General features: G+C 43.9%; 2 protein-coding genes across 5 annotated transcripts; both read left to right on the forward strand.

Moving 5' to 3' along the window:
* The first annotated feature begins 4,850 nt into the window (after positions 1 to 4,850).
* LOC118230055 (zinc finger protein 271-like) lies at positions 4,851 to 11,458 on the forward strand. Its single transcript, XM_035422774.1, has 4 exons — positions 4,851 to 5,025; positions 6,972 to 7,758; positions 7,842 to 7,900; positions 8,237 to 11,458. The coding sequence occupies exons 1-4, from the start codon at positions 4,989 to 4,991 to the stop codon at positions 10,234 to 10,236; spliced, it is 2,883 nt and encodes a 960-aa protein (XP_035278665.1). The 5' UTR covers positions 4,851 to 4,988; the 3' UTR covers positions 10,237 to 11,458.
* A 769-nt stretch (positions 11,459 to 12,227) lies between these two features.
* LOC118230056 (zinc finger protein 345-like) lies at positions 12,228 to 19,881 on the forward strand. Of its 4 annotated transcripts, XM_035422778.1 has the most exons (5): positions 12,285 to 12,419; positions 12,651 to 12,930; positions 14,854 to 15,640; positions 15,724 to 15,782; positions 16,381 to 19,881. In XM_035422778.1, exons 3-5 carry the CDS (start codon positions 14,868 to 14,870, stop codon positions 17,622 to 17,624), a joined length of 2,076 nt encoding a protein of 691 aa, XP_035278669.1. In that variant the 5' UTR covers positions 12,285 to 12,419; positions 12,651 to 12,930; positions 14,854 to 14,867; the 3' UTR covers positions 17,625 to 19,881. The 4 variants fall into 4 exon arrangements, with proteins under 4 accessions (XP_035278666.1, XP_035278669.1, XP_035278668.1 ...); XM_035422775.1 differs by lacking the exon at positions 12,651 to 12,930 and having other exon boundaries at positions 12,228 to 12,419; XM_035422777.1 differs by lacking the exon at positions 12,285 to 12,419 and having other exon boundaries at positions 12,438 to 12,930.
* Positions 19,882 to 21,400: the final 1,519 nt, after the last annotated feature.

The following is a 21,400-nucleotide window of genomic DNA, read 5'->3' on the forward strand; positions in this document are numbered from 1 at the left end:
CTGTGCACCCCTGATCTAAACACTGAGCTACTCTGTCTTTAAGACTATGTTTAGACATTATTGTTATCATTATTATTATTATTGTTATTATTATTATTATTATAGACAATATGATTATGCCACATAAGTCTGATTTGAATAATTTATGTCCTGCTTTAGGAGGGGCACAGAGCTCAGTTTGTGGAGTTTCACAGGTAGAGAGAGAGAGAGAGAGAGACAGAGAGAGAGACAGAGACAGAGAGACAGAGAGGAAAAAAGAGAAAAACACACTGGTCCTGGATATTTCCCTCTGGGTCGGTTTTGGGATATTCTGGGGACTTGGAGGTTCCTGTGGGGAGAGACGGTGAAATAAAGTGAGTTTTAATGGAGTTCCTGTATTTCGAAGGTTTATTTTTTTCCTCTTGAAATGAGGCTCTTAAGGGTTGGAGGTGTTCTGGCTGATTTTTAATCTCCAAGTCAAAGGGACGCAAATTCAGGCACATTTAACTAGCACACGTATTCAGAGGAACTTAAATTTATTACTTTGTTTTACATAAAAACTGCTTATACAGCTGAATGTATTTACTGAAATAATTTCACACACACAAACACACACAAGCCTTACCTCCTTTATGTTTCGTGAGGCTTGCATGTCTAGAAAGAAGCACAGCAGTTAATGGTTGCCAGACTTGAAAATGGTCAATGCGTGCACACATAACCCTAACCCTAACCCTAACCCTAACCCACATGTGTTTTTTTGTGTGCATGCGTGCATGTGCGTTTACCTACGTGTGTGCGTGTGTGTGCGCGCAAGCGTGTGTGCGCATATGTCTGTGTTTCTGGAGGGAGAGGTTGGTGAGTTTTCACACTGTGGTACACAAACAGGGTCTGATCATATTTCAATCGCCGGATAACTATAGAATGGAATGCCCTCGACCCCCCCCCCCCCCCCCCCCCCCCACCCCCCACCCCCCTTCCCTGTGCCTTTCAGAGATACCGTATAATGGCTGTTGTTTTCTTGTTTACTTTTAAATGTTCTCAGTGTGTCTTTCATCTCTTCACATCATTAATATTATTCTGACGAACTAACAGGTGTTTAATTATGAATCCCCGTTCACAGTCATAAGATGTTTTTTTCTTCACTGTGGAAAATGAAGTATTCAAGTATTTCAACCTTATTTCAGTCGCTGAATGGAAAGCCTAGTCCCTGAACTGTTAGCAACAGCTTCTTCTCACAATTTGTTATCGTTTTAACATAATACAAGAGCTTATGAACATATTTTTAAGTTGTCTTTAAAAAGTCACTGAAAATTTACCACAGGAAAGTTCAGTTAGACGGAGACAGTCCTGTTTTTTTGGTTTCTTCTGTGAACTACACGTGATGGGACACTGGGGATTGTTGATTGTTATTCTTAATAATGGGTGGGGTTGCAATTCTCTGTCAACCGCCGACTTGTTTGAACCCTCTGGTTTGAACTAATCAAATTTATTTGCTCTCCACAGAAAAACTGAGACGATTGGCTCACGTCTGTGAGTGCATGACAGCTTCGGAAGCCTCGTTCTCGCATCTCTACCTCGCGCATAATTATTTGAATCGATTTTGAATATGGGGCCGTTGAGTCGCACGAGCCTAGCCTGAGGGTATGGCTCTGCTGTTTTTTTTTTGTTTTTTTTTTGAATGCGCGTGTACAGTACCTGCTCTGCGAATTTGCCTCACAGATTTGCCTGGGGGTTCCTCTCGCAGTGACGTCCCAAGTTCATCCTCAAACGTCTCGTAAGCGCTCTCGTCCATCCCAGCACTGAAGCGGAACGGGGACAGAACTTGCGCTGGCATATTAAAATTAAACCGTTGATAAAGTCTGCTTACCTAGTACTCATTATGTGCAATGGCACTCTCCTACTAGATACACGTCAAACCGCTGTCCGCTTTAATGATCTGTTCATTTGAATTAATCTAATCATTTTCGATTGAGAAAACCTAAAGATTAACATAGGTGTAACAAACTGAGATCAAATTTTGGTTTATTCAATGAAACCTTTTTTTTTTCCATTGCAGGTTCTTTGATCTGTGACGGCTTCCCTGGTCTACTAACACTGTGTTTGCACACACAGGCAGACCTGAGAAAGCATTTCCCCTCATCCCCCTCCCTCTGTTCCACAATTCAGTTTAGCCTGACGCTTTTCCTGTTTATCATTTCAAGTCGAGAGTGCTTACAGAAAGCAAATGTAGCGTACTGACACACAGCAGGGCACAACTGTGTACCTCTGCAATATGACACTGTCAGTGATCAGTTGCCCCATGTCAAAACATCTGAATAACGCTTTCAAATGCCATTCACATGTTACATTGACTCAGCTGGAAATTCATTTGTTGTGGTTTGTTACTATATATTAGTCTATAATTAAATTTGCCTATTAAAAATATCTTGATATTGATGCTACTTACATTGCAAATAGATTCGTCACAGCTACTCTACTTCAAAGCGTAGACTTTACTGCATGCACTGTAGATTTTAATTTAAACTGCCATATGATTTCTAATGCATCCTGCAACATAAGAATATAAAGGAAAGCCATCCTCGGTCGTGAATTAGCTGCTACACATATATTACATTTATTTAAACAAAGTCTTCAGTTCAGAAGCTTAGAGAAAGCGAGGACCCTTAGAAAAATCTCCACTGTACAAGGATTCTATCACATGCTACCCTCTTAAAAGCACAGCAGACAGAACTCAGAACCTCTCCATCTTAGCTCCTGCGATACCCATTCTCTGCCTAAGCCAGGGCTAAGGACAAGATGTCGCTGATTAAACCTGGAGACTGACATTATAACTGAGCTCAAAATAGACATTAGCCAGGAGTATGCGACAGAGGAAGGACAGATGCATAACTGAAAAGAGAATGAAAATACCCAGAGATGTTTCCACGTGTTAATGCAGAGCTGTCTGAGGCTGGCCACACGGAGCGGACGGATCTTACCTTGGTCAGCCCCGGCAGGGTGCTGAGGAGGCTCCCAGGACCTTGATTTTTTTTTTTGGAGTGCTGGCCCGTCCTGGGAAATGCCCTCCCCCAGGCCCCCCTCCCCCCTTTCCCCCCTCCCCCCCTCGTTCCTCTTCTGCACTCCTCACAGTCTGACAGCTGGTCACAGGTGCAGAAGAATAAAAAAAAAAAAACAAACAAAAAAAAAAAAACAAAACAGAAAAGCTTTCAATGTCAAACTGCTGTGAACTGGCTGCTGACTCCCGATGACATTCTGAGACGACAGACTAGCAGGCCAGAGGTCACTGGCGATGTCTCTGTCCAGATTCTACGCGTTAACGTTTTCTGCTTTTAGCAATATCTTCAGCAAACTTTTCTATGTCAGCGACATCGTTGTGCGGTCGACTCAACTTTATCTGCAAGATAGATATTTACATCACATGGATAATATGCATGCACTGCATCACCTGTCTCTACATGTAGAAAGGTCATTAGTGGCTTATTTTAACCATGCAAATCTATTGGAAGCATACCAGATTTGGACTGTACCAAATCTGTTGAAGTGGGGGTAGCCTGATAAAATGTTACCGATATTTGTCGTTTTTTTAACGCGAATCTGCGGAGGGCAGATTTCACACCCTTGTTTTAGAATGCTTCTTCGGGGCTTTTTGGAATAATAAAAGAAAAATACTCGGGCAGAAACTGGATTCAGACCACGGTGGACGGAAGAAAGGCCGCTTACAATCGAAAAGTCTGGCGGCCCTATTATAGAACCTTTTTCAAATTAAGTTTCTCATTTAGAAAAGGAGGCCACTTTGTGGAGCTATTTCTGGCTGTGAATTAATGCACATTGAACCAAAACACATGGGTACGGAAGACTTCTTTTTTTGCCAAAAAAAAGACTTAAAATAATAATAAAATATATATATATACTAAAGTAATAATAAAGCTCAAGTAGACAGATTTTTGTTCTCTTCTTTTATAAGTCAATCTGGATAATGTGTCCTTGGAGAGAGATTGTCATTCATAGTGCAAACACACACACACACACACACACACAAGCACACACGCATGCAAGAAATGAGCCACAATGAGAATAATGACCTCAATCCTGTATGCACACACACACACACACACACACACACATATATATATATATATATATACATATATATACACTGTATATATGTATATATATACATATACATTTACATATGCATACAGTCGGAGTTGGAAAGTCCAGGGGACAGAAGGTAAAAGTCCTGCCCTGTGTTTCTTCTGCCCATGAACTCAGCCAGCTGAATTCACTAAGAATTCACTAAGTTCTACCTCCCTGGCTGAGGAATTGTACAGATCAGCAAATCCAGGAGATTGGAACAAAGTACTGGGGTGGACTTTTACGATCTGAACCTGGACTTGCCACCTCTGTGTTTGCATTTACGAACATTTACATCTTTTGGCAAACGCTTTCTCCCGGAGCGACCTGGGGAAAGTGCTTCAGTGTTCAGTGTTTTTATTTTGCCGAAGGGAAGCGCCGGGTATATATATGTGTGTCCTTCATCCAGGTGTCCTCTGAACAGGTAGGCCTTCAGTACTGCATATGGTGGAAAATGATAAGTGTTGCTCTGGTGGCAATGGGTAGGTGTACCGATGCTTGAATGAGAGGATGGAAACCGCATGCAATACAGCGACAACATACAAACATATATAGCTTTGTTTTGTTAATTCACCACATGTAATTGTTATCTCATTTCTGTGTTGTTTTTGTGGTTTAGCTGCCCATTGCCTTGCTCCCTTTCTAACCCCTTTCTAACCCCCCCCCCCCCCCCCCCCCCCAAACGCCTTTGCAACATGCTCTTATTTTGAATTTCTGCGCCCGTATGGTATTCGCTCCCTTGTTGTGGCTGGGTCCTGTCGATTTACACTAGTCTGCAGCTGCAGGGCAATACTGCAAGACTGTTATAGTTATAAGCATTTATAGCCGTTACACCGCGAATTTCTTCGCAGTCGTTCCAGTATTCAGCAACAGCAATGGAAGCGTTGAACTTCACAGAGACCGATACAATGGGTACGTATCAGTTTCTTTGTAGGTGGAGTGTTTGACAATACTTAGCCTATGAGCTTGATTGAACCAACGGGAGATTCATTGCTGTCAGTTATGCGCGTAGGGTTGTAGTAAAAGATAAAAGTAGAGAGTGTATTTCGGCTGTGACGGAAGTGGTCATGCAACCTAAATCTTTCATAAGATTGCAGTATTGATGCGTGGTAGTTTCGATTCCATTGTCATTTGTGAGAAGTGGATTATAGCGCATGCTCTACGTTTTGCACTGCGGCAAATTTTCAATAACGGGACACCCTCCTTTTGTGCATTCGCTATCCGATGCCGGCCTCGAGGAAAGGTAGATCATGTCGGTGACCTATCAGTTTGAGGAGCTATTGGGCATCATCTATTCTCGAGAGGAGACGCTGGAGTTGGGCTGTGGGATCTGCAGGGTGCAGTCCAGAAGTGTTGCATAACAACCAGACTCAAAACAATCCAAAACCCCCCGTCCGAACTGCATCTCTGTAAACCACCCTCCCCCCAATTTCACAATGTTGAATTCAACTTCAGTTGATGAGCTAGTGCATAGTAGCCTAGCCTATAATCCTAGTAGCCTATATAAATAATTCAACAAATAATTAAATTGTTTTATCTGAAACATGATGGGTTAGGGATTTTTTCTGAGAGGCTATTTATAAGCAATATGACATGATTAGTGGCCGCTTTTTAAAATGTTTTGGGCACTTCATGCAGTGCAGGCTAGGCATAGTGAATGACTGTGAGTGGCAAGTTACACAAGGTGGCGACAAAGGTTAATCTTGTGTCATTCGCTATGTCTACGCTGCATAACCAAACAATTTTAATAAGTAAGGCAGAGTGAGGTAAATTTGATTGAGTTATGGTTTCGTGCAATTTTCTTTAGTGCAATGACAAAAAATCACCAAAATTGGTGCTAATTGTACGGTACAAACACGAGAAGGAACTCTTTTTTTTCTTCAGAGAATCACTGATTTTGGGCAGCATGATGGTACAGTGGGTAAGCACTGTCACCTCACTGCAAGAAGTTCTTGGATTGGAGTCTCGGCTTGGGGCCTTCCTGTGTGGAGTTTGCAAACTCTGGTGTAGGCCTAACCTATGTTTCCAAAGAGCATTGTTTTCACACTACTGTCTGAAGCAGTGGTCCTGTCCCGCCTGGACTACTGTAACTCCCTGCTTGCTGGCCTCCCAGCATCATCTATCAGACCCCTGCAACTCATCCAGAACGCAGCAGCGCGTCTGGTCTTCAACCTCCCCAGACATTCCCACGTTACCCCCCTGCTCACCACCCTCCACTGGCTCCCCGTGATGGCTCGCATCAAATTTAAAACATTAGTGCTTGCCTTCAAAGCAGCCAGGGGGTCAGCCCCTCCCTATCTACGTCAACTCATCAGACCCTACACCCCAGCTAGACCTCTCCGTTCTGCTGCCACATGTCGCCTGGTCCCTGCCCCGGCTCGCACCAGCACCCGGTCACGCCTCCTGTCTGTTCTAGCCCCACGGTGGTGGAATGACCTTCCTGTGCAAGTCAGAACAGCAGAGACCCTGGCCGTCTTCAAACGTAGACTGAAGACTCACCTCTTCAAGCTACATCTCACCTCATCACCCCCCACTACCCTCTAACATTTTTTTTTCTAAAAAAAAAAAAAATTAGGGTGTACAATTCACACTTATACCTAAGCAAAGTTATACCTATTGTAGCTCTCTTGCAGGAATGTTGTAAAGCACTTGTCTCTGAGTTTTGTAATGCACTTGTTGTAAGTCGCTCTGGATAAGAGCGTCTGCTAAGAACCTATAATGTAATAATGTAATGAAGCTGGAGGTCGGTAACATACTCATTTTGCTGCCCAATGACAAAAATACCACAAACAGTAATTTGACCCTTTCTAAAAGTTCTCACCTACACCATTAAACATAAATTTTTTATTCTCTTTTAGCCGCTGTTCCCTTCATGGAGGAGTGCAAGCCATCCTCTCTGTCCCTCCCCCCTATTAGAAGAGTGGTGGACTCCACCAAGTTGACTGACTCCATCAGCCAATCAGAATCCTTGCCTGGCTCTATGGAATGTTTAAGCTCCGCCTCTTCAGGTGGATGCGTGAAGGCTGAACCTGTGATCGACGGCACAGATTACACAGGGGTGGAGCCAAAAGCAAGACTGAACAGAAGTGACGACATAGAAGAGGGGACAGAGTGGAAGACTGCATGTGGGATGACCAAGGAGGAAAAAGACAGACTATCCAACATGAAGGAGGAGGAAGAGGAAAAGGAGGAAGGTGGGGAGAGGCAGAGTGTGAAAATGGAGAGAGATGATGGTGTGAAATACAGTGAGGGACTTGGGAGAGAGCAGGAAAAAGCGAGGGATGAACAGCAGACGAACGGTGTAACTGAGCAAACCTGTCAAACTAACAGATGTGAGAAGAAGGCAGGAAAATCAGAATGCGGTCAACAGGAAGGGGCGGGGCTCTCCACTCTGGTCACTGCCTGCCTGCTGGAACAGCCAAGAGTGCTGATTTGCCGAATTAAAATCGCAGATATTTCGGTTTCTGTGTCGCCACCTCCTCCTCATCCCATGGCCAGTAAAGAAGACTGGGGAGTGAAAGTTCCACACACACTGGAGGGAAGTTGTTCACTGAGGCGGAAGGGCCAGGTCATGACCCGGAAGAGAAAGATGATTGGTCAGTTGGAGATACCTCAGAAACAACTGCCAGCTTCATCAGAGAATAGGTAAGAGTGGTGATCTGGACTGGGTGACTTTTCCTTACTCACCTTACACAGCTACATAATGTTCCTTTATTTGTTTTTTGCAGGTTATGTGTTGAAGCTTCCCATAAACCTCTTGTCATCTCCCCCTGGAACCAAAACACAGGTTAAAATCCCTTCTTATCATTTGAAGAAAGCTAGGAGAAAATTCTGCCCTGTGATAGATTGACGGCCTGTCCAGTGTGTCTCTCGCCCAATGCATGCTGGGATAGGCTCCAGCATGCCCCGCGACCCTGCTCAGGATAAGCTGGTATAGATAATGGATGGATGGATGGATGGATAGAAGAAAAGTAATTTATCTAACCAAAGAAAAGGAGGTTGAGCACACCGTTGTACACATTTGTATGTTTTTTTTTCTTTAGTTGAGTCTTATGAAAGCCAAGATCTTGCTTGTCTGTTTCCTATGGGCCAAATATTTAATGTGCGCCTTCTCTCTCCTTAGAACAAACTTTTGAGGCGTCGGCTCAGGTCTTTACCTGTACCGAGTGCCCATTTGTTCACACTGAAGAGCTGTATCTTCACCAGCACATTGAAAAGGTTCACCCAGAGGAGCTCAGAGCGACTCTGAAGGTGTCTGAAGGAAGTGGAGGCGAGAACCTTTCCAACAGCAGAACACATCAGCACCCCAAACCCACTAAGACAGTCCCCACCCCAACACAGGCCCACACAGGCACTTCAGGGGCCCACAGGTGCTCCCAATGTGGGAAGAGCTTCAAATTCAAGTCACTGCTGACAAGACACCAGCGAGCTCACACAGGAGAATGCCCGTACCAGTGTTCCCAATGTGGGAAGAACTTCAAAACAAAATCAGGATTGACAATCCATGAGCGAATCCATACAGGGGAACGACCATACCAGTGCTGCCAGTGTGGAAAGAACTTTAAATCAAAATCAGGGTTAATAGTCCATGAGCAAATTCATACTGGAGAGCGCCCGTACCACTGCTCCCAGTGTGGGAAGAACTTTGGGCGCCTAAATTATCTGAAGGAACATGAGCGAACTCACACAGGGGAATGCCCGTACCAGTGCTCTAAATGTGGGAAAAACTTCAAAACAAAATCAGGATCGACTGTCCACCAGCGAATCCATTCAGAGGAACGACCATACCACTGCACCCAGTGTGGAAAGAACTTCAAATCAAAATCAGTATTGACAGAGCACCAGCAAACTCATACAGGGGAACGCCCGTACCACTGCTCCCAGTGTGGGAGGACGTTCGGGCGCTTAAATTGTCTGAAGGAACACCAGCGAACTCACACAGGGGAATGCCCTTACCAGTGCTCCCAGTGTGGAATGAACTTGAAATCAAAATCAGATTTGAGAGTCCACCAGCGAATCCATACAGGAGAACGCCCGTACCACTGCTCCCAGTGTGGGAAAAAATTCATCCGCTCATCACACCTAGTCAAACACCAGAGAATCCATACAGGGGAGCGACCATACCACTGCTCCCAGTGTGGGAAGAGCTTTTGTGTCTCAAGTGGTCTGATAATACACCAGCGAACTCATACAGGAGAGCGGCCATACCACTGCTCCCAGTGTGGGAAGAGCTTTTGTGTCTCAAGTGGTCTGATACTACACCAGCGAACTCATACAGGAGAGCGGCCATACCACTGCTCCCAGTGTGGGAAGAGCTTTGGGCAGTTAGCTTGTCTTAAGATACACCAGCGAACTCATACAGGGGAGCGTCCATACCACTGCTCCCAGTGTGGAAAGAACTTTGGGCAGTTAGCTTGTCTTAAGGTACACCAGCGAATTCATACTGGGGAACGCCCATACCAGTGCTCCCAGTGTGGGAAGAACTTCATTCACTCAGCACACCTGATCAAACACCAGCGAATTCATACGGGGGAGCTTCCATACCACTGCTCCCAGTGTGGCAAAAACTTTGGGAAGTTAAATTATCTTAAGGTACACCAGCGAAATCATACAGGGGAGCGCCCGTACCAGTGCTCCCAGTGTGGGAAGAATTTCATCCGCTCAGCACACCTGGGCGTTCACCAGCGAATCCATACAGGGGAGCGTCCGTACCACTGCTCCCAGTGTGGGAAGAGCTTCAGGTGGTTAACAGGTTTTAAGGAACACCAGCGAACTCATACAGGAGAGCGCCCGTACCACTGCTCCCAGTGTGGGAAGAATTTTATCCGCTCAGCACACCTGCGCATACACCAGCGAACTCATACAGGAGAACGCCCGTACCACTGCACCCAGTGTGGCAGGAAGTTTGGGCAGTTAAATAGTCTTCAGGTACACCAGCGAACTCATACAGGAGAACGCCCTTATCAGTGCTCCTCATGTGGAAAAAACTTCAAATCGAAATCAGGATTGATAGTCCACCAGCGAACTCATACAGGTGAACGCCCATACAGCTGCTCCCAGTGTGGGAAGAGTTTCAGGCAATTTAAAACCCTGAAGAAACACCAGCAAGCTCATACAAAGTAGCATCCACACCAGTGATCCCAGTCTGTGATGCATTTTAGTCAGCTACGTGTTTTCACACTGCATTAGAGACTCACAAAGCGGATCTTATAGTGCTATAAAAAAATAAAAAATTTGCCCCTGTTACGTCCCTCCGCCTCCCTCCGTTACAGGTAACTGAGAGCACCTGTGGCGGTGCCCTTTTAAGAAGCCTGGAGTCGGCTTCTCAAGAAGGGGGCTTTTTCTCCTCACCTCTCGACCACGGCCGGGCCTTGATTTTATCTTGTGTTTTACAGCTACTTTGGTGTCTCTTATGTGTAGTAAAATAAAGTTATTGGTTATTTTTGGGGAAACCTTGGTTTTGGCTTCATTATGTTTGCGGGTGCTGGAGAGCAACCGTAACAGCCCCCTTCCTGATTTCCTCTTGTATTGCAAATTTATCTCACTCAGTGTTGTTTTCGTCAACTGAAATTAAGACTTGCTCTTTCTTCAACACCCAGTTTTTTGATGAGAACGACGAAGACGATAACGTGACGAAAATGCCTTTTGGAATGATAACAATGATAAATTCATTTTTCATTATAAATTAGTAAAATAAATATTATATTTGCATATTCTCAGTGGGAGCAGGTGAACTAGGCCAAAAATCGACCGTCTGAACACGGGGGCGCTTGTATTCCTATACTCACTGCGGCTTCAAAGCCCAGATTCAGATTCTCCAGTTCACGGCAGTGACCGTGATTGCAGCACCGAACACAGAAAACGAAAAAGGGTTCGGTAAAGGAGCATGCACGTTGACCGCATGCAGTTCTGTGACTTGGACAGATCGATGGATGTCCATGCTTTCAAAGTTGCTTTAATGCATTTAATGCTGCAAAAAAAGAACAGAAGAAAGTAGAGGCTTGTCGCAGTGTTTGGTATAGTAGGTGGCAAATGGTGCGTAAGCCAAGACAGGTGTAGTTTTTGCCACATCACCAATACTGGCACTTTGTAATTGGAATTTAAAAATAAGTGAAAGTGCATCTGCAGAGTTTTCGCATTGACATTATTAAATAAATGTAAACGAATTATATTCACGTTATGCTTAATACCATTCGGTATAACCAGTTCTGCTCAGCTGCCTGTAGGTGAGTTATAAAATAATTTGCAATGCGAAGCTGCACATTTTTTCAGCATTATTTAAATTTGTGGATACATGTACTCTTCGTTCTCTGCTCTGACACTTGGGAGAATATTCACTGCAAAGATCACACAAACTCTATAGAGGCTGAGGACCCCCCCCCAAGCTGGTTATTGAAGGTAAGTGCAGGGTGTGTATGTGCCAGATTGACCTTCTGTTTTTGGTGGAATGGAGGTGTTGTTTCGGCGGCAATGGGGAGGTGGTCTGACAGTTAGACAGTGAGATTACGTAACTGCATACTTCTGTTGGGAAACAGACAGTTTTGTGTATTCTGCCTTTGGGAAGTTTCCGCTGGGCCCCAGGGGGGAAGGGGGCGAGCCCCCCTGTTGTATTTCAATTTCAATGTGAATGGTACCTGTTTGAATAGGTAGGATGGGTTTGAATTTGAAAGGTCCAATCGGAAGGAAGCACAGCCTCATCACCAATCAGAGGCAGTGATCCCTTTCAACAATAGAATTCCACTGTATAAATCTAATCACCCACCAATACTATTTTGAACTTTCTTGCTGAGTTGTTCCCGTAGCTGGCTGCGTAATAAATCTTCCTGTTTTTACTACAAACTTTTGATCTGCTTCTTCCTGGGCTAACGGTCATCTTACCTGTTTTTGGTAACATCTTGAGTAACCTACACTTCTGACAGTTAGACAGATTACATAAATTCATACATTACCACAGCTTTTTTTTGTTCATTCACCACATATAATCATACTTTCATGTACAGCATTCCTGTGTTATTTGTGTGGTCTAATTGCCCTACTCGCTTTCTATCCCTTTTCTCGCGAAAGTCTCCGCAATAGACTTTTATTTTGAATTCTTTGTGTCCGTTTGACATTCGCTCCCTTGTGGCCTTTCCCGACGGGGTATGGTCGTGGCTCGCTCCAGTTCACAGGTCACGCTCGTCAGCAGTTGCTGAAAAATACGTGGTTAAATGCATTTATATTTGTTTTAACGCGAATATCTTAACAGCCATTGCAGTATTTAGCAACGTCAATGAAAGCTCTGAACTTTACTGCGAACGACACCAGGGGTATGTATCAGTGTCTTTGTTGACTGAGTGATTGACAAAACGAGTGAGTTTGGTTCGACCAACCAACAGAGATTCACTAGTTTATGTTTATGCGTGTATGGCTCTACTGACAGCTAAAAGTAGAAAAATATGTTTTTACTGTGACGGAAGTGGTTGTTAGAAGGCAATGCATATCCACATAAGATTGCGTTGTTACCTGGTCAAATTTCCACGCTTTGCACGTGTTTGCAGGAACTGACCATTCGCTAAGCCCCTCCCTAGAACGGCCATTGTCCAATCCTAGGTGAGCAACCGTAACTCGACGCGAGTGGCCTGGCAAACTTTTTTCAGACGAGAGCAAATTGCCGAAATCGTGTACCTAAGGAACCTGAAACTCCGACAGTAGGTTATTGCGTTTCCAAAGCCAAAAACACAAGAGGAGAGATGCAGTATGAGGATTAAACAGTGTGGGAGACCTCATTCACAGCTAAATCCTTCCAAAATCACTAAGAACACCTTCGTCTGCTCTAAGGTAAGATGCTAACGTTAGCTAGCAGACAGCAAAGCTGACTGAATAATAGCTAATTATACATAAAAAAATAAACTAATGACTGACAGCATTCCCTCCAATCTTTCTTTCTAAGAATCTCTTTTTTTATTTTTTTAAACGTGGATGCTCCGTTTGGGCAAGGATCAGCTCGGAAGTATCCTGGAATATACTATGCGCGTAATGTAAATTTTCTGGTAGTAGAGTCGTTGTTATTTATCCGTCTACACAACTTCGGATGTGTTCCTTATTTTCTTGTGCATGAGGTGGCAACCCTAGCCATAGGTTGCAGGACCGAGACGCTTTCTAACAGGCAAGATCTTTGTAGCATTTTGTGAACGGACGGCCCACGCCTGATTATCCAAATCCTGTAGCTGCTCTCCCAGCGCCTGTCCGGAAGAGAGAACATGAAGGGGGGCTGTCGAAGAACTCCAATAAAACGGAAGACAAATTAATATTTAATGAAGAGATTTATTAAAGTACATGCGTTTGTGATAGTTACATGTTTAAAAATATAACAAAATAAAACATTTGATATGCACAGAACCAGATGTGATGTTCAAGATGCTGCACAAGCCTGCACCTCAAACACCATTGAGGGAAACGCATCAGAACAAAGGGAAGCTCAACAGTGTGTTATGGATACTGACAATGTTAAGTGTTTTACCAAGTGTTCATTTTTTTTTATGCCTTGTTCAAATTAATGCTGGCATTTGTTAATGAAGTAGTCAAATAAAAAACAGTATAGCTTGTTTTTCATATTCTCCCACTTTACTGCATCAAAAGCCGCGTTTCCACCGCAGGAACTAGGGTCTATTTTATTTTACCCCCCAAAAGGTTCCTGCTCGGGGGGTAGTACTTTCCAAAAGTACAGGAACCTTTGGGTTGGGGCGCAAGCACTGAACATTTCTGATTGGTCGACTACTTCCAGTGTTATTTTTTTTACTTTCAGCCGCCATGTTTAAAAATCTCCAGCCGCAAAACGATTTATTTTCATAATAACTTAAAATCAAACTTGTATGTTATGCGGCGCAGTAGCCTAGTTTTGGTTATAGCCTGCCAACGTCTTGGAATTATAACGTGTGCTCTTCTGTTCTTTTCTTGCTTTAGTATTCGTTTTATAAAATGCTAAGCATTCGTGCTGGGACAGCATATTACGTACCAAAACATTCAAACGGATTAATTCGGTTGCTGAATATTTTCTTCCGGATTTTCTTTGTTAGCCCGTTGTAATTGACTCAAAACGTTTGATACAGTTATGTGAGGTATGCGGTAGTTCTGCGTAATTCATTTCCACAAAAAGACCAAGAAGACTGGACTAATTTATGGTGCATGGTTCGCATCTGGAGGGCACACTTCGCTGCTCGGCTAGCAGTAACTTCGAAGGAAAGCAAACGGTAGCTGTATCACCGCTAATTTAAATTTTCACGCAAGTCCGAGTTTTCGTTCTATTCTTGTCATTTTGCGACTAGCCTATATGGAATTGACGATGAGAAAATAATCAAACAGCAAATTGTTTACAATGTGTGCATGTTTTCTGCTGTTGTGCCAGTTATATTGGAAATGTGAATGCATTCTGTCGCCTCGGATGTCAAGACATGAAAGTGAATGTTAGCATAAAAACATAATGAATGTGTTTGAGAGAATATATAAAACAGTTACAATCTGACTATTGGCCTGTTATATCCTATTTGTTGCATAACAACGGTCCAAGTTCAACTACCAACGACAGTTTTGCTTGACAACGGTAAAATATGCCCGAACGGCTGCAGAAGAATATTTCAATTGCAGGTGATTAAATTGATAAAGATCAATCAATTCAACAGTAACCATATATAGTCATTGTTTGTAACCCGTTGTATACAAGTGGAATAAGAATTAAGAATTAATTTCTTAATTCTCTTTTAGCCGCTGTTCCCTTCATGGAGGAGTGCAAGCCGTCCTCTCTGTCCCTCCCCCCTATTAGAAGAGTGGTGGACTCCACCAAGTTGACTGACTCCATCAGCCAATCAGAATCCTTGCCTGGCTCTATGGAATGTTTAAGCTCCGCCTCTTCAGGTGGATGCGTGAAGGCTGAACCTGTGATCGACGGCACAGATTACACAGGGGTGGAGCCAAAAGCAAGACTGAACAGAAGTGACGACACAGAAGAGGGGACAGAGTGGAAGACTGCGTGTGGGATGACCAAGGAGGAAAAAGACAGACTATCCAACATGAAGGAGGAGGAAGAGGAAAAGGAGGAAGGTGGGGAGAGGCAGAGTGTGAAAATGGAGAGAGATGATGGTGTGAAATACAGTGAGGGACTTGGGAGAGAGCAGGAAAAAGTGAAGGATGAACAGCAGAGGAACGGTGTAACTGAGCAAACCTGTCAAACTCACAGATGTGAGAAGAAGAGAGGAAAATCAGAATATGGTCAACAGGAAGAGGCGGGGATCTCCACTCTGGTCACTGCCTGCCTGCTGGAACAGCCAAGAGTGCTGATTTGCCGACTTAAAATCGCAGATATTTCGGTTTCTGTGTCGCCACCTCCTCCTCATCCCATGGCCAGTAAAGAAGACTGGGGAGTGAAAGTTCCACACACACTGGAGGGAAGTTGTTCACTGAGGCGGAAGGGCCAGGTCATGACCCGGAAGAGAAAGATGATTGGCCAGTTGGAGATACCTCAGAAACAACTGCCAGCTCCATCAGAGAATAGGTAAGAGTGGTGATCTGGACTGGGTGACTTTTCCTTACTAACCTTACACAGCTACATAATGTTCCTTTATTTGTCTTTTGCAGGTTATGTGTTGAAGCTTCCCATAAACCTCTCGTCATCTCCCCCAGGAACCAAAACACAGGTTAAAATCCCTTCTTATCGTTTTCTCAAAGAACCAGCCGAACCCCGTAGGTTTGACATCACAATTTCCAGTCTGAGCCTTTTCCGCTAAAAGGAAAGACATGTAGTCATTTATCTAACCGAAGAAAAGGAGGCCAAGTACACAGGTGTACACATTTCTGTTTTTTTATGATTATGTCTCAGCTTTTTTTTTTTTTTTGTTAGGCTTGAGAGATAACTCACTATGGCAAAGGAGTGTTTCGCTCAAAGAGGTTGTTTTAGCAGGAGAGAATACTTTTATTTGCCTCAAACTATGGGAGGAGATATGCAATGAGACTAAGACTTTTATTGGCCGTAATGTCAGGTCCTTCATGACATCATGAAGCAGCTGGACCTAGTAGCTCAGAGCTCAGGAATAAATTGAACTCCACCAATTCAATCTGCACAGAGGAACTGATGGAAATGTTTAGACAGATAGAAGTTGATATTGAAATGCAATTGATTTCTCCTACTGTCGCTAATGCTTAATACATACCGTAAGAACCCCATACAGTGTAGTCTGCAGCCATTCACGGATGTATCTTTATGGTCACTTTAATCTGCACCCTCTCTCTCCTCAGGACGGACTTTTGAGGCATCGTCTCAGGTCTTTGCCTGCTCCCAGTGCCCATTTTTCCACAGCGAACAGCTGAATCTTCACCAACACATTGAGAAGGTTCATCCAGAGGAGCTCAGATGGACTCTGAAGGTGTCTGAAGGAAGTGGAGGCGAGAAGCTTTCCAAAAGCAGAACACATCAGCACCCCAAACCCACTAAGACAGTCCCCACCCCAACACAGGCTCACCCGGGCACTTCAGGGGCCCACACATGCCCCCAGTGTGGGAAGAGCTTCAAATTCAAGTCAATGCTGACAAAACACCAGCGAGCTCACTCAAGAGAGCGTCCATACCACTGCTCCCAGTGCGGGAAGAGCTTCAAGTACTCAGCTTGTCTGAAAGCACACCAGAAAACTCACACGGGGGACTCCCCGTACCAGTGCACCCAGTGTGGAAAAACCCTCATATCAAAATCAGGATTGAAAATCCACCAGCAAATTCACACAGGGGAACGGCAGTACCACTGCTCCCAGTGTGGGCTGAGTTTCACCCAATTGTCGAATCTGAACAAACACCAGCGAATCCATACAGGGGAGCGTCCACACCACTGCTCCCAGTGTGGGAAGAATTTCAGGGAATTGGCAGACCTGATCAGGCACCAACGAGTCCACACAAGAGAGCGTCCATTCCACTGCTCCCAGTGTGGGAAGAGCTTCAGGTGCTCACGTTATCTGAAAGCACACCAGAAATCTCACACAGGGGAATCCCCATACCAGTGCACCCAGTGTGGAAAAACCTTCATATCAAAATCAGGATTGAAAATCCACCAGCGAAGCCATACAGACGATCGGCCTTACCACTGCTCCCAGTGTGGAAAGAACTTCAAATTAAAACCATCATTGACGGTCCACCAGCGAACTCATACAGGGGAACGCCCATACCACTGCACCCAGTGTGGGAAGGGGTTCGGCACCTCGACACAGCTAGCCACACACCAGCGAATCCATACAGGGGAGCGTCCATACCACTGCTCCCAGTGTGGGAAGAGCTTCATGTACTCAACGTGTTTGAAGGAACACCAGAAAACTCACACGGGTGAATCCCCGTACCAGTGCACCCAGTGTGGAAAGAATTTCAACCGCTCAGCACACCTGACTAGGCACCAGAGAATCCACACAGGTGAACGTCCGTACAGCTGCTCCCAGTGTGGGGAGAGCTTCAGGTGGTCAAATATTCTGAAGGCACACCAGCAAGCTCATACAAAGTAGCATCCATACCAGTGATCCCAGTCTGTGATGCATTATGGTCAGCTACGTGTTTTCATACATGCGTGTAAGATGCGCTCCTGCAGGTGGCCTTGCCTCAGAACTGGAGTTGGTCCCTGGGCGCAGCACAAGAGAGGCAGCTGCCCACTGCTCCTAGGTAACTAAGGAAGGGTCAAATGCAGAGGACAAATTACCCCACGGGGTTCAGTATAGTATATCTTCTTCTATTAACGAGACCATACGGGTTCATATTCTGACACTATGGCCCAGGAGAAGAGCCATTCAGTTTAGTGCTGCCCTCAGTGTGGGAAACTATTAAGCTTTTATCAGGGAACACGCATACATCATAGGGGGACTCACAAAGGGGATCTTATGGTGCTGTAAAGGAGTATTTTCCCCCTTCCTGATGTCCTCTTTTGTAAAGCGGTTTCGGTTTCAGATCCTTAGGCAAAATGTAATATTAGACAAAGGGAAACCTTAGTAAACACTACTCGTGATTTCATTTATTAAGGGATATGTTATGAAACACCCATATCACCAATGTGAAAACTAATTTACTCAATCAGCCAGTTGAACTAATGCATTTGATAATTGGATGCAACTGATTGAACACAGCTAGGCTTGATTGTAGCCAGCCTTGATCAATCTAAACCTCACTCATATTGAACATTACCATCACAATAAAGTAGTCCCCGCAAAGTTACTACAAACACACTATGCCACGATCAAAAGAAATTCCAGAAGAGATGAGGGGAAAAAAAAGTTGTTGAAATATATCAGTCTGGTTACAAAACCGTATCTAAGGCTCTGGGACTCCACTGATCCACATTAAGAGCCATTATCTGCAAATGGACAACACTTGGAACGGTGGTGAATTTTCCCAGGAGTCGCTGGCCTGCCAAAAATTTCTCAAGGGCCCCAGTGACAACTCATCCAGATGGTCACAAAAGATCCCAGACGAACATACAAAGAACTGCAGTTCTTTCTAGCCTCAGATAAGGTCGCCGTTTATGACAATAAGAAAGAGACTGGGCAAAAATGGGATACATGAGAGCGAAGGGTGGAAACCACCGCTAGCAAAGAGAAGCTTCAGTGCTCAGCTCACAATTGAAAAAAGCACCTGGATGATCCCCCAACTTTCTGGGATAATGTTCTATGGACGAATATGTAAAAATTGGAACTTTTTGGACGACACAGACGTGGCGTAAAGCAAATACAGGATTTTGCACGACAAACATACCAACAGTCAAACATGGTGTTGGTTGTGTGATGGTGTGGGGATGCTTTGCTGCCTCGAGAACTGGACAACTTGCGGTTATTGAGGGAACCGTGATTTCTGCTCTGTGCCAGAAAATTTGTAAATAGAATGTCCGGTCGTCTGTCCATGAACTGAAGCTGAAGCATAATTGGGCTACGCAGCAAGACAGTGATCCCAAACATAAAATTAAGTTCACGTCTGAATGGCTGAAAAGAAACAAAATAAAAGTTTTGGGAGTGGCCTACTCAGAGTCCTGAGTTGAACCCAGCAGAGCCTTCGGTGATGGGACCTGAAACGAGCAGTTCGCGTTCGAAAACCAACGGATTTGTCTGAATTAAAGCAGTTCTGCAAAGAAGAGTGGGCTAAAATAACTTGACAGCGCTGTGAAAGACTGATATCAAATTAAAGGAAGCGTTTGGTTGCATTTTGTGCTGCTGGGGGTGGTGGTGCAACCAGTTATTAAGTTTAAGGGGGAAATAACTTTTTCACATGGGTGATATGGGTTTTTGATTACTTTTTTCCTTAAATAAATGAAGCAATTAAACAACATATCTTTTGTGTTTACTCGGGGTCCCTTTGTCTAATATTACATTTTTGTCTATATATCTGAAGCCATTTAACGTGACAAATGGGCAGGAATAGACAAGAGGCAAATACTTTTTCACGAGACTGAAGTCTAAGGTTTTTGGTCATCTGTTTCCACCTTCATAATGAGGTGTGATTGGAAGCAGAAATTATGATTTTTAAGAAGCACAAATTACTTCCCGGTCCCATCGATCTGTTCTGGTGGAAGTGTGTGTGTGTATATTGCAATTGTGTTCTGGGAGCGATGCTGACATCCATTTTTGTAAGTTTCTCTGGGTAAGAATGTTTGTAAAAGTAATTGCAGTGTGATGTGATGTGATGCACTTGCTCCTGCTGCAGTTTTTGAGGTATTGTATCTGCCCTGAGCTGAGTTTGCAATGCAGAACTGTACAATAAAACACAGAACTACAGAAAGGATGGGCGAGGGTTTGGATTGTTTATATTGTTGCAGCTCTGGATTGAAGCGAACGTTTAGCCAGGATTGCGGGTTTTCACTGAGCACGTGCTGCTTATTAACCGCTGTACTGGGCTGGGGTGGCACGGTGGTGCAGTGGGTAGTAGTTTGAATCTCGGCTTGGGGCCTTTCTGTGTTGGGTTTGCATGTTCTCCCCGTGTCCGTGTGGGTTTACTCCCACAGCCCACAGACATGCGGGTGAGGTTAATGGGAGACGTTAAATTGCCCGTAGGTATGAGTGTGCGAGTGCCCTGCGATAGATTGGCGGCCTGTCCAGGGTGTATTCCTTCCTCTCTCAATGCATGCTGGGATTGACTCCCCCCGCGATATAGATAATGGATGGATGTACTGGGCTATGCAGGAACAGGCATGGAATTAGGCACGTTCTGTTTTATTTTTTTATTTTATTTTTTTATTACAGCACCTAGTCTACCGTCAAGGCTGATGGGAACAGTTCTATCTAGCAAATCTATCGTTTTTCACATGCCATAGTCATTGCTATGTGACGTCTCCTCCTTTTAATTCTTTTACTTTACCAGAGTAACGCTTAATACTCACTGTCAACCCATAGTAACATAAACCAGTGGTCCAGTGTAAAGAATGTAAATTTGCTGAAAGGAATACCACTTTAAATCTCCACCAGTTTTTTTTTTTTTTTAATTTGGGAAAGATGTTAGTTGTGTCACAGCTAATGCCGCAAACTAACATCGTTCTCAGCTAACAAATGTAGAGGGGACTGTGAGTATGTGCCATTTGGCTACTGTGCTGCTTAAAAATGATTCATGTGTGTCTATACTCGAGCCCTTTGGGTCCACATTGCTATGTCGCGCAATTCTAGGTTAATGGATACATCTGTTTCTGAGCTAATAGATTAATTTGGAGACATAGTGAGCAGAACAGCAGTGAGCAACCTGTAATGCAGTTAAGAGGAGATCAACATCGACTTTTTGAATTATTAAATCAACAGTGTACTCGGTTTGTACAAAAAACCCTGCACTGTCATTTCCAGTTATTCTCCTTTTTTAAAAATATAATTGCATGTGGATAACGATGTAATCCAGTTACTATATCTACTAATGTATACTCATGTTCTTTGAAGGCAGGTCTCAGGGGAACATGGGGTACTAGTATCATTGTAATCCGGTTCCATTTAAGGTACAAGAAGGGTTTGTGGAAGATGAACAATGGATCTGTTGTTCAAAATCATAACCTTCAGAATTTCCACATTTGCACAAGCAGTTCACTTGACTTCCAGAATTGGAATATAACGCATTTTTCATAGTTTCTTGTGTTAAATCGGACAAATAGTATTATAATAAAATCTTTATTTATTAGCATTTTTCCACATTTACAAATGAGTGGATTGACTGAGCTAACTATGAAAATGAAGGCACAGAACTATATCGTGTGCAAGTTGAATTGTACCTTTTTTTGTCATTATTATTATTCTTTTTTTTTTAGGAATTACCTGGAGTAAATGTG

The sequence above is a fragment of the Anguilla anguilla genome, chromosome 6 (genome assembly GCF_013347855.1).
Source record: "Anguilla anguilla isolate fAngAng1 chromosome 6, fAngAng1.pri, whole genome shotgun sequence".
NCBI lineage: Eukaryota > Metazoa > Chordata > Actinopteri > Anguilliformes > Anguillidae > Anguilla > Anguilla anguilla.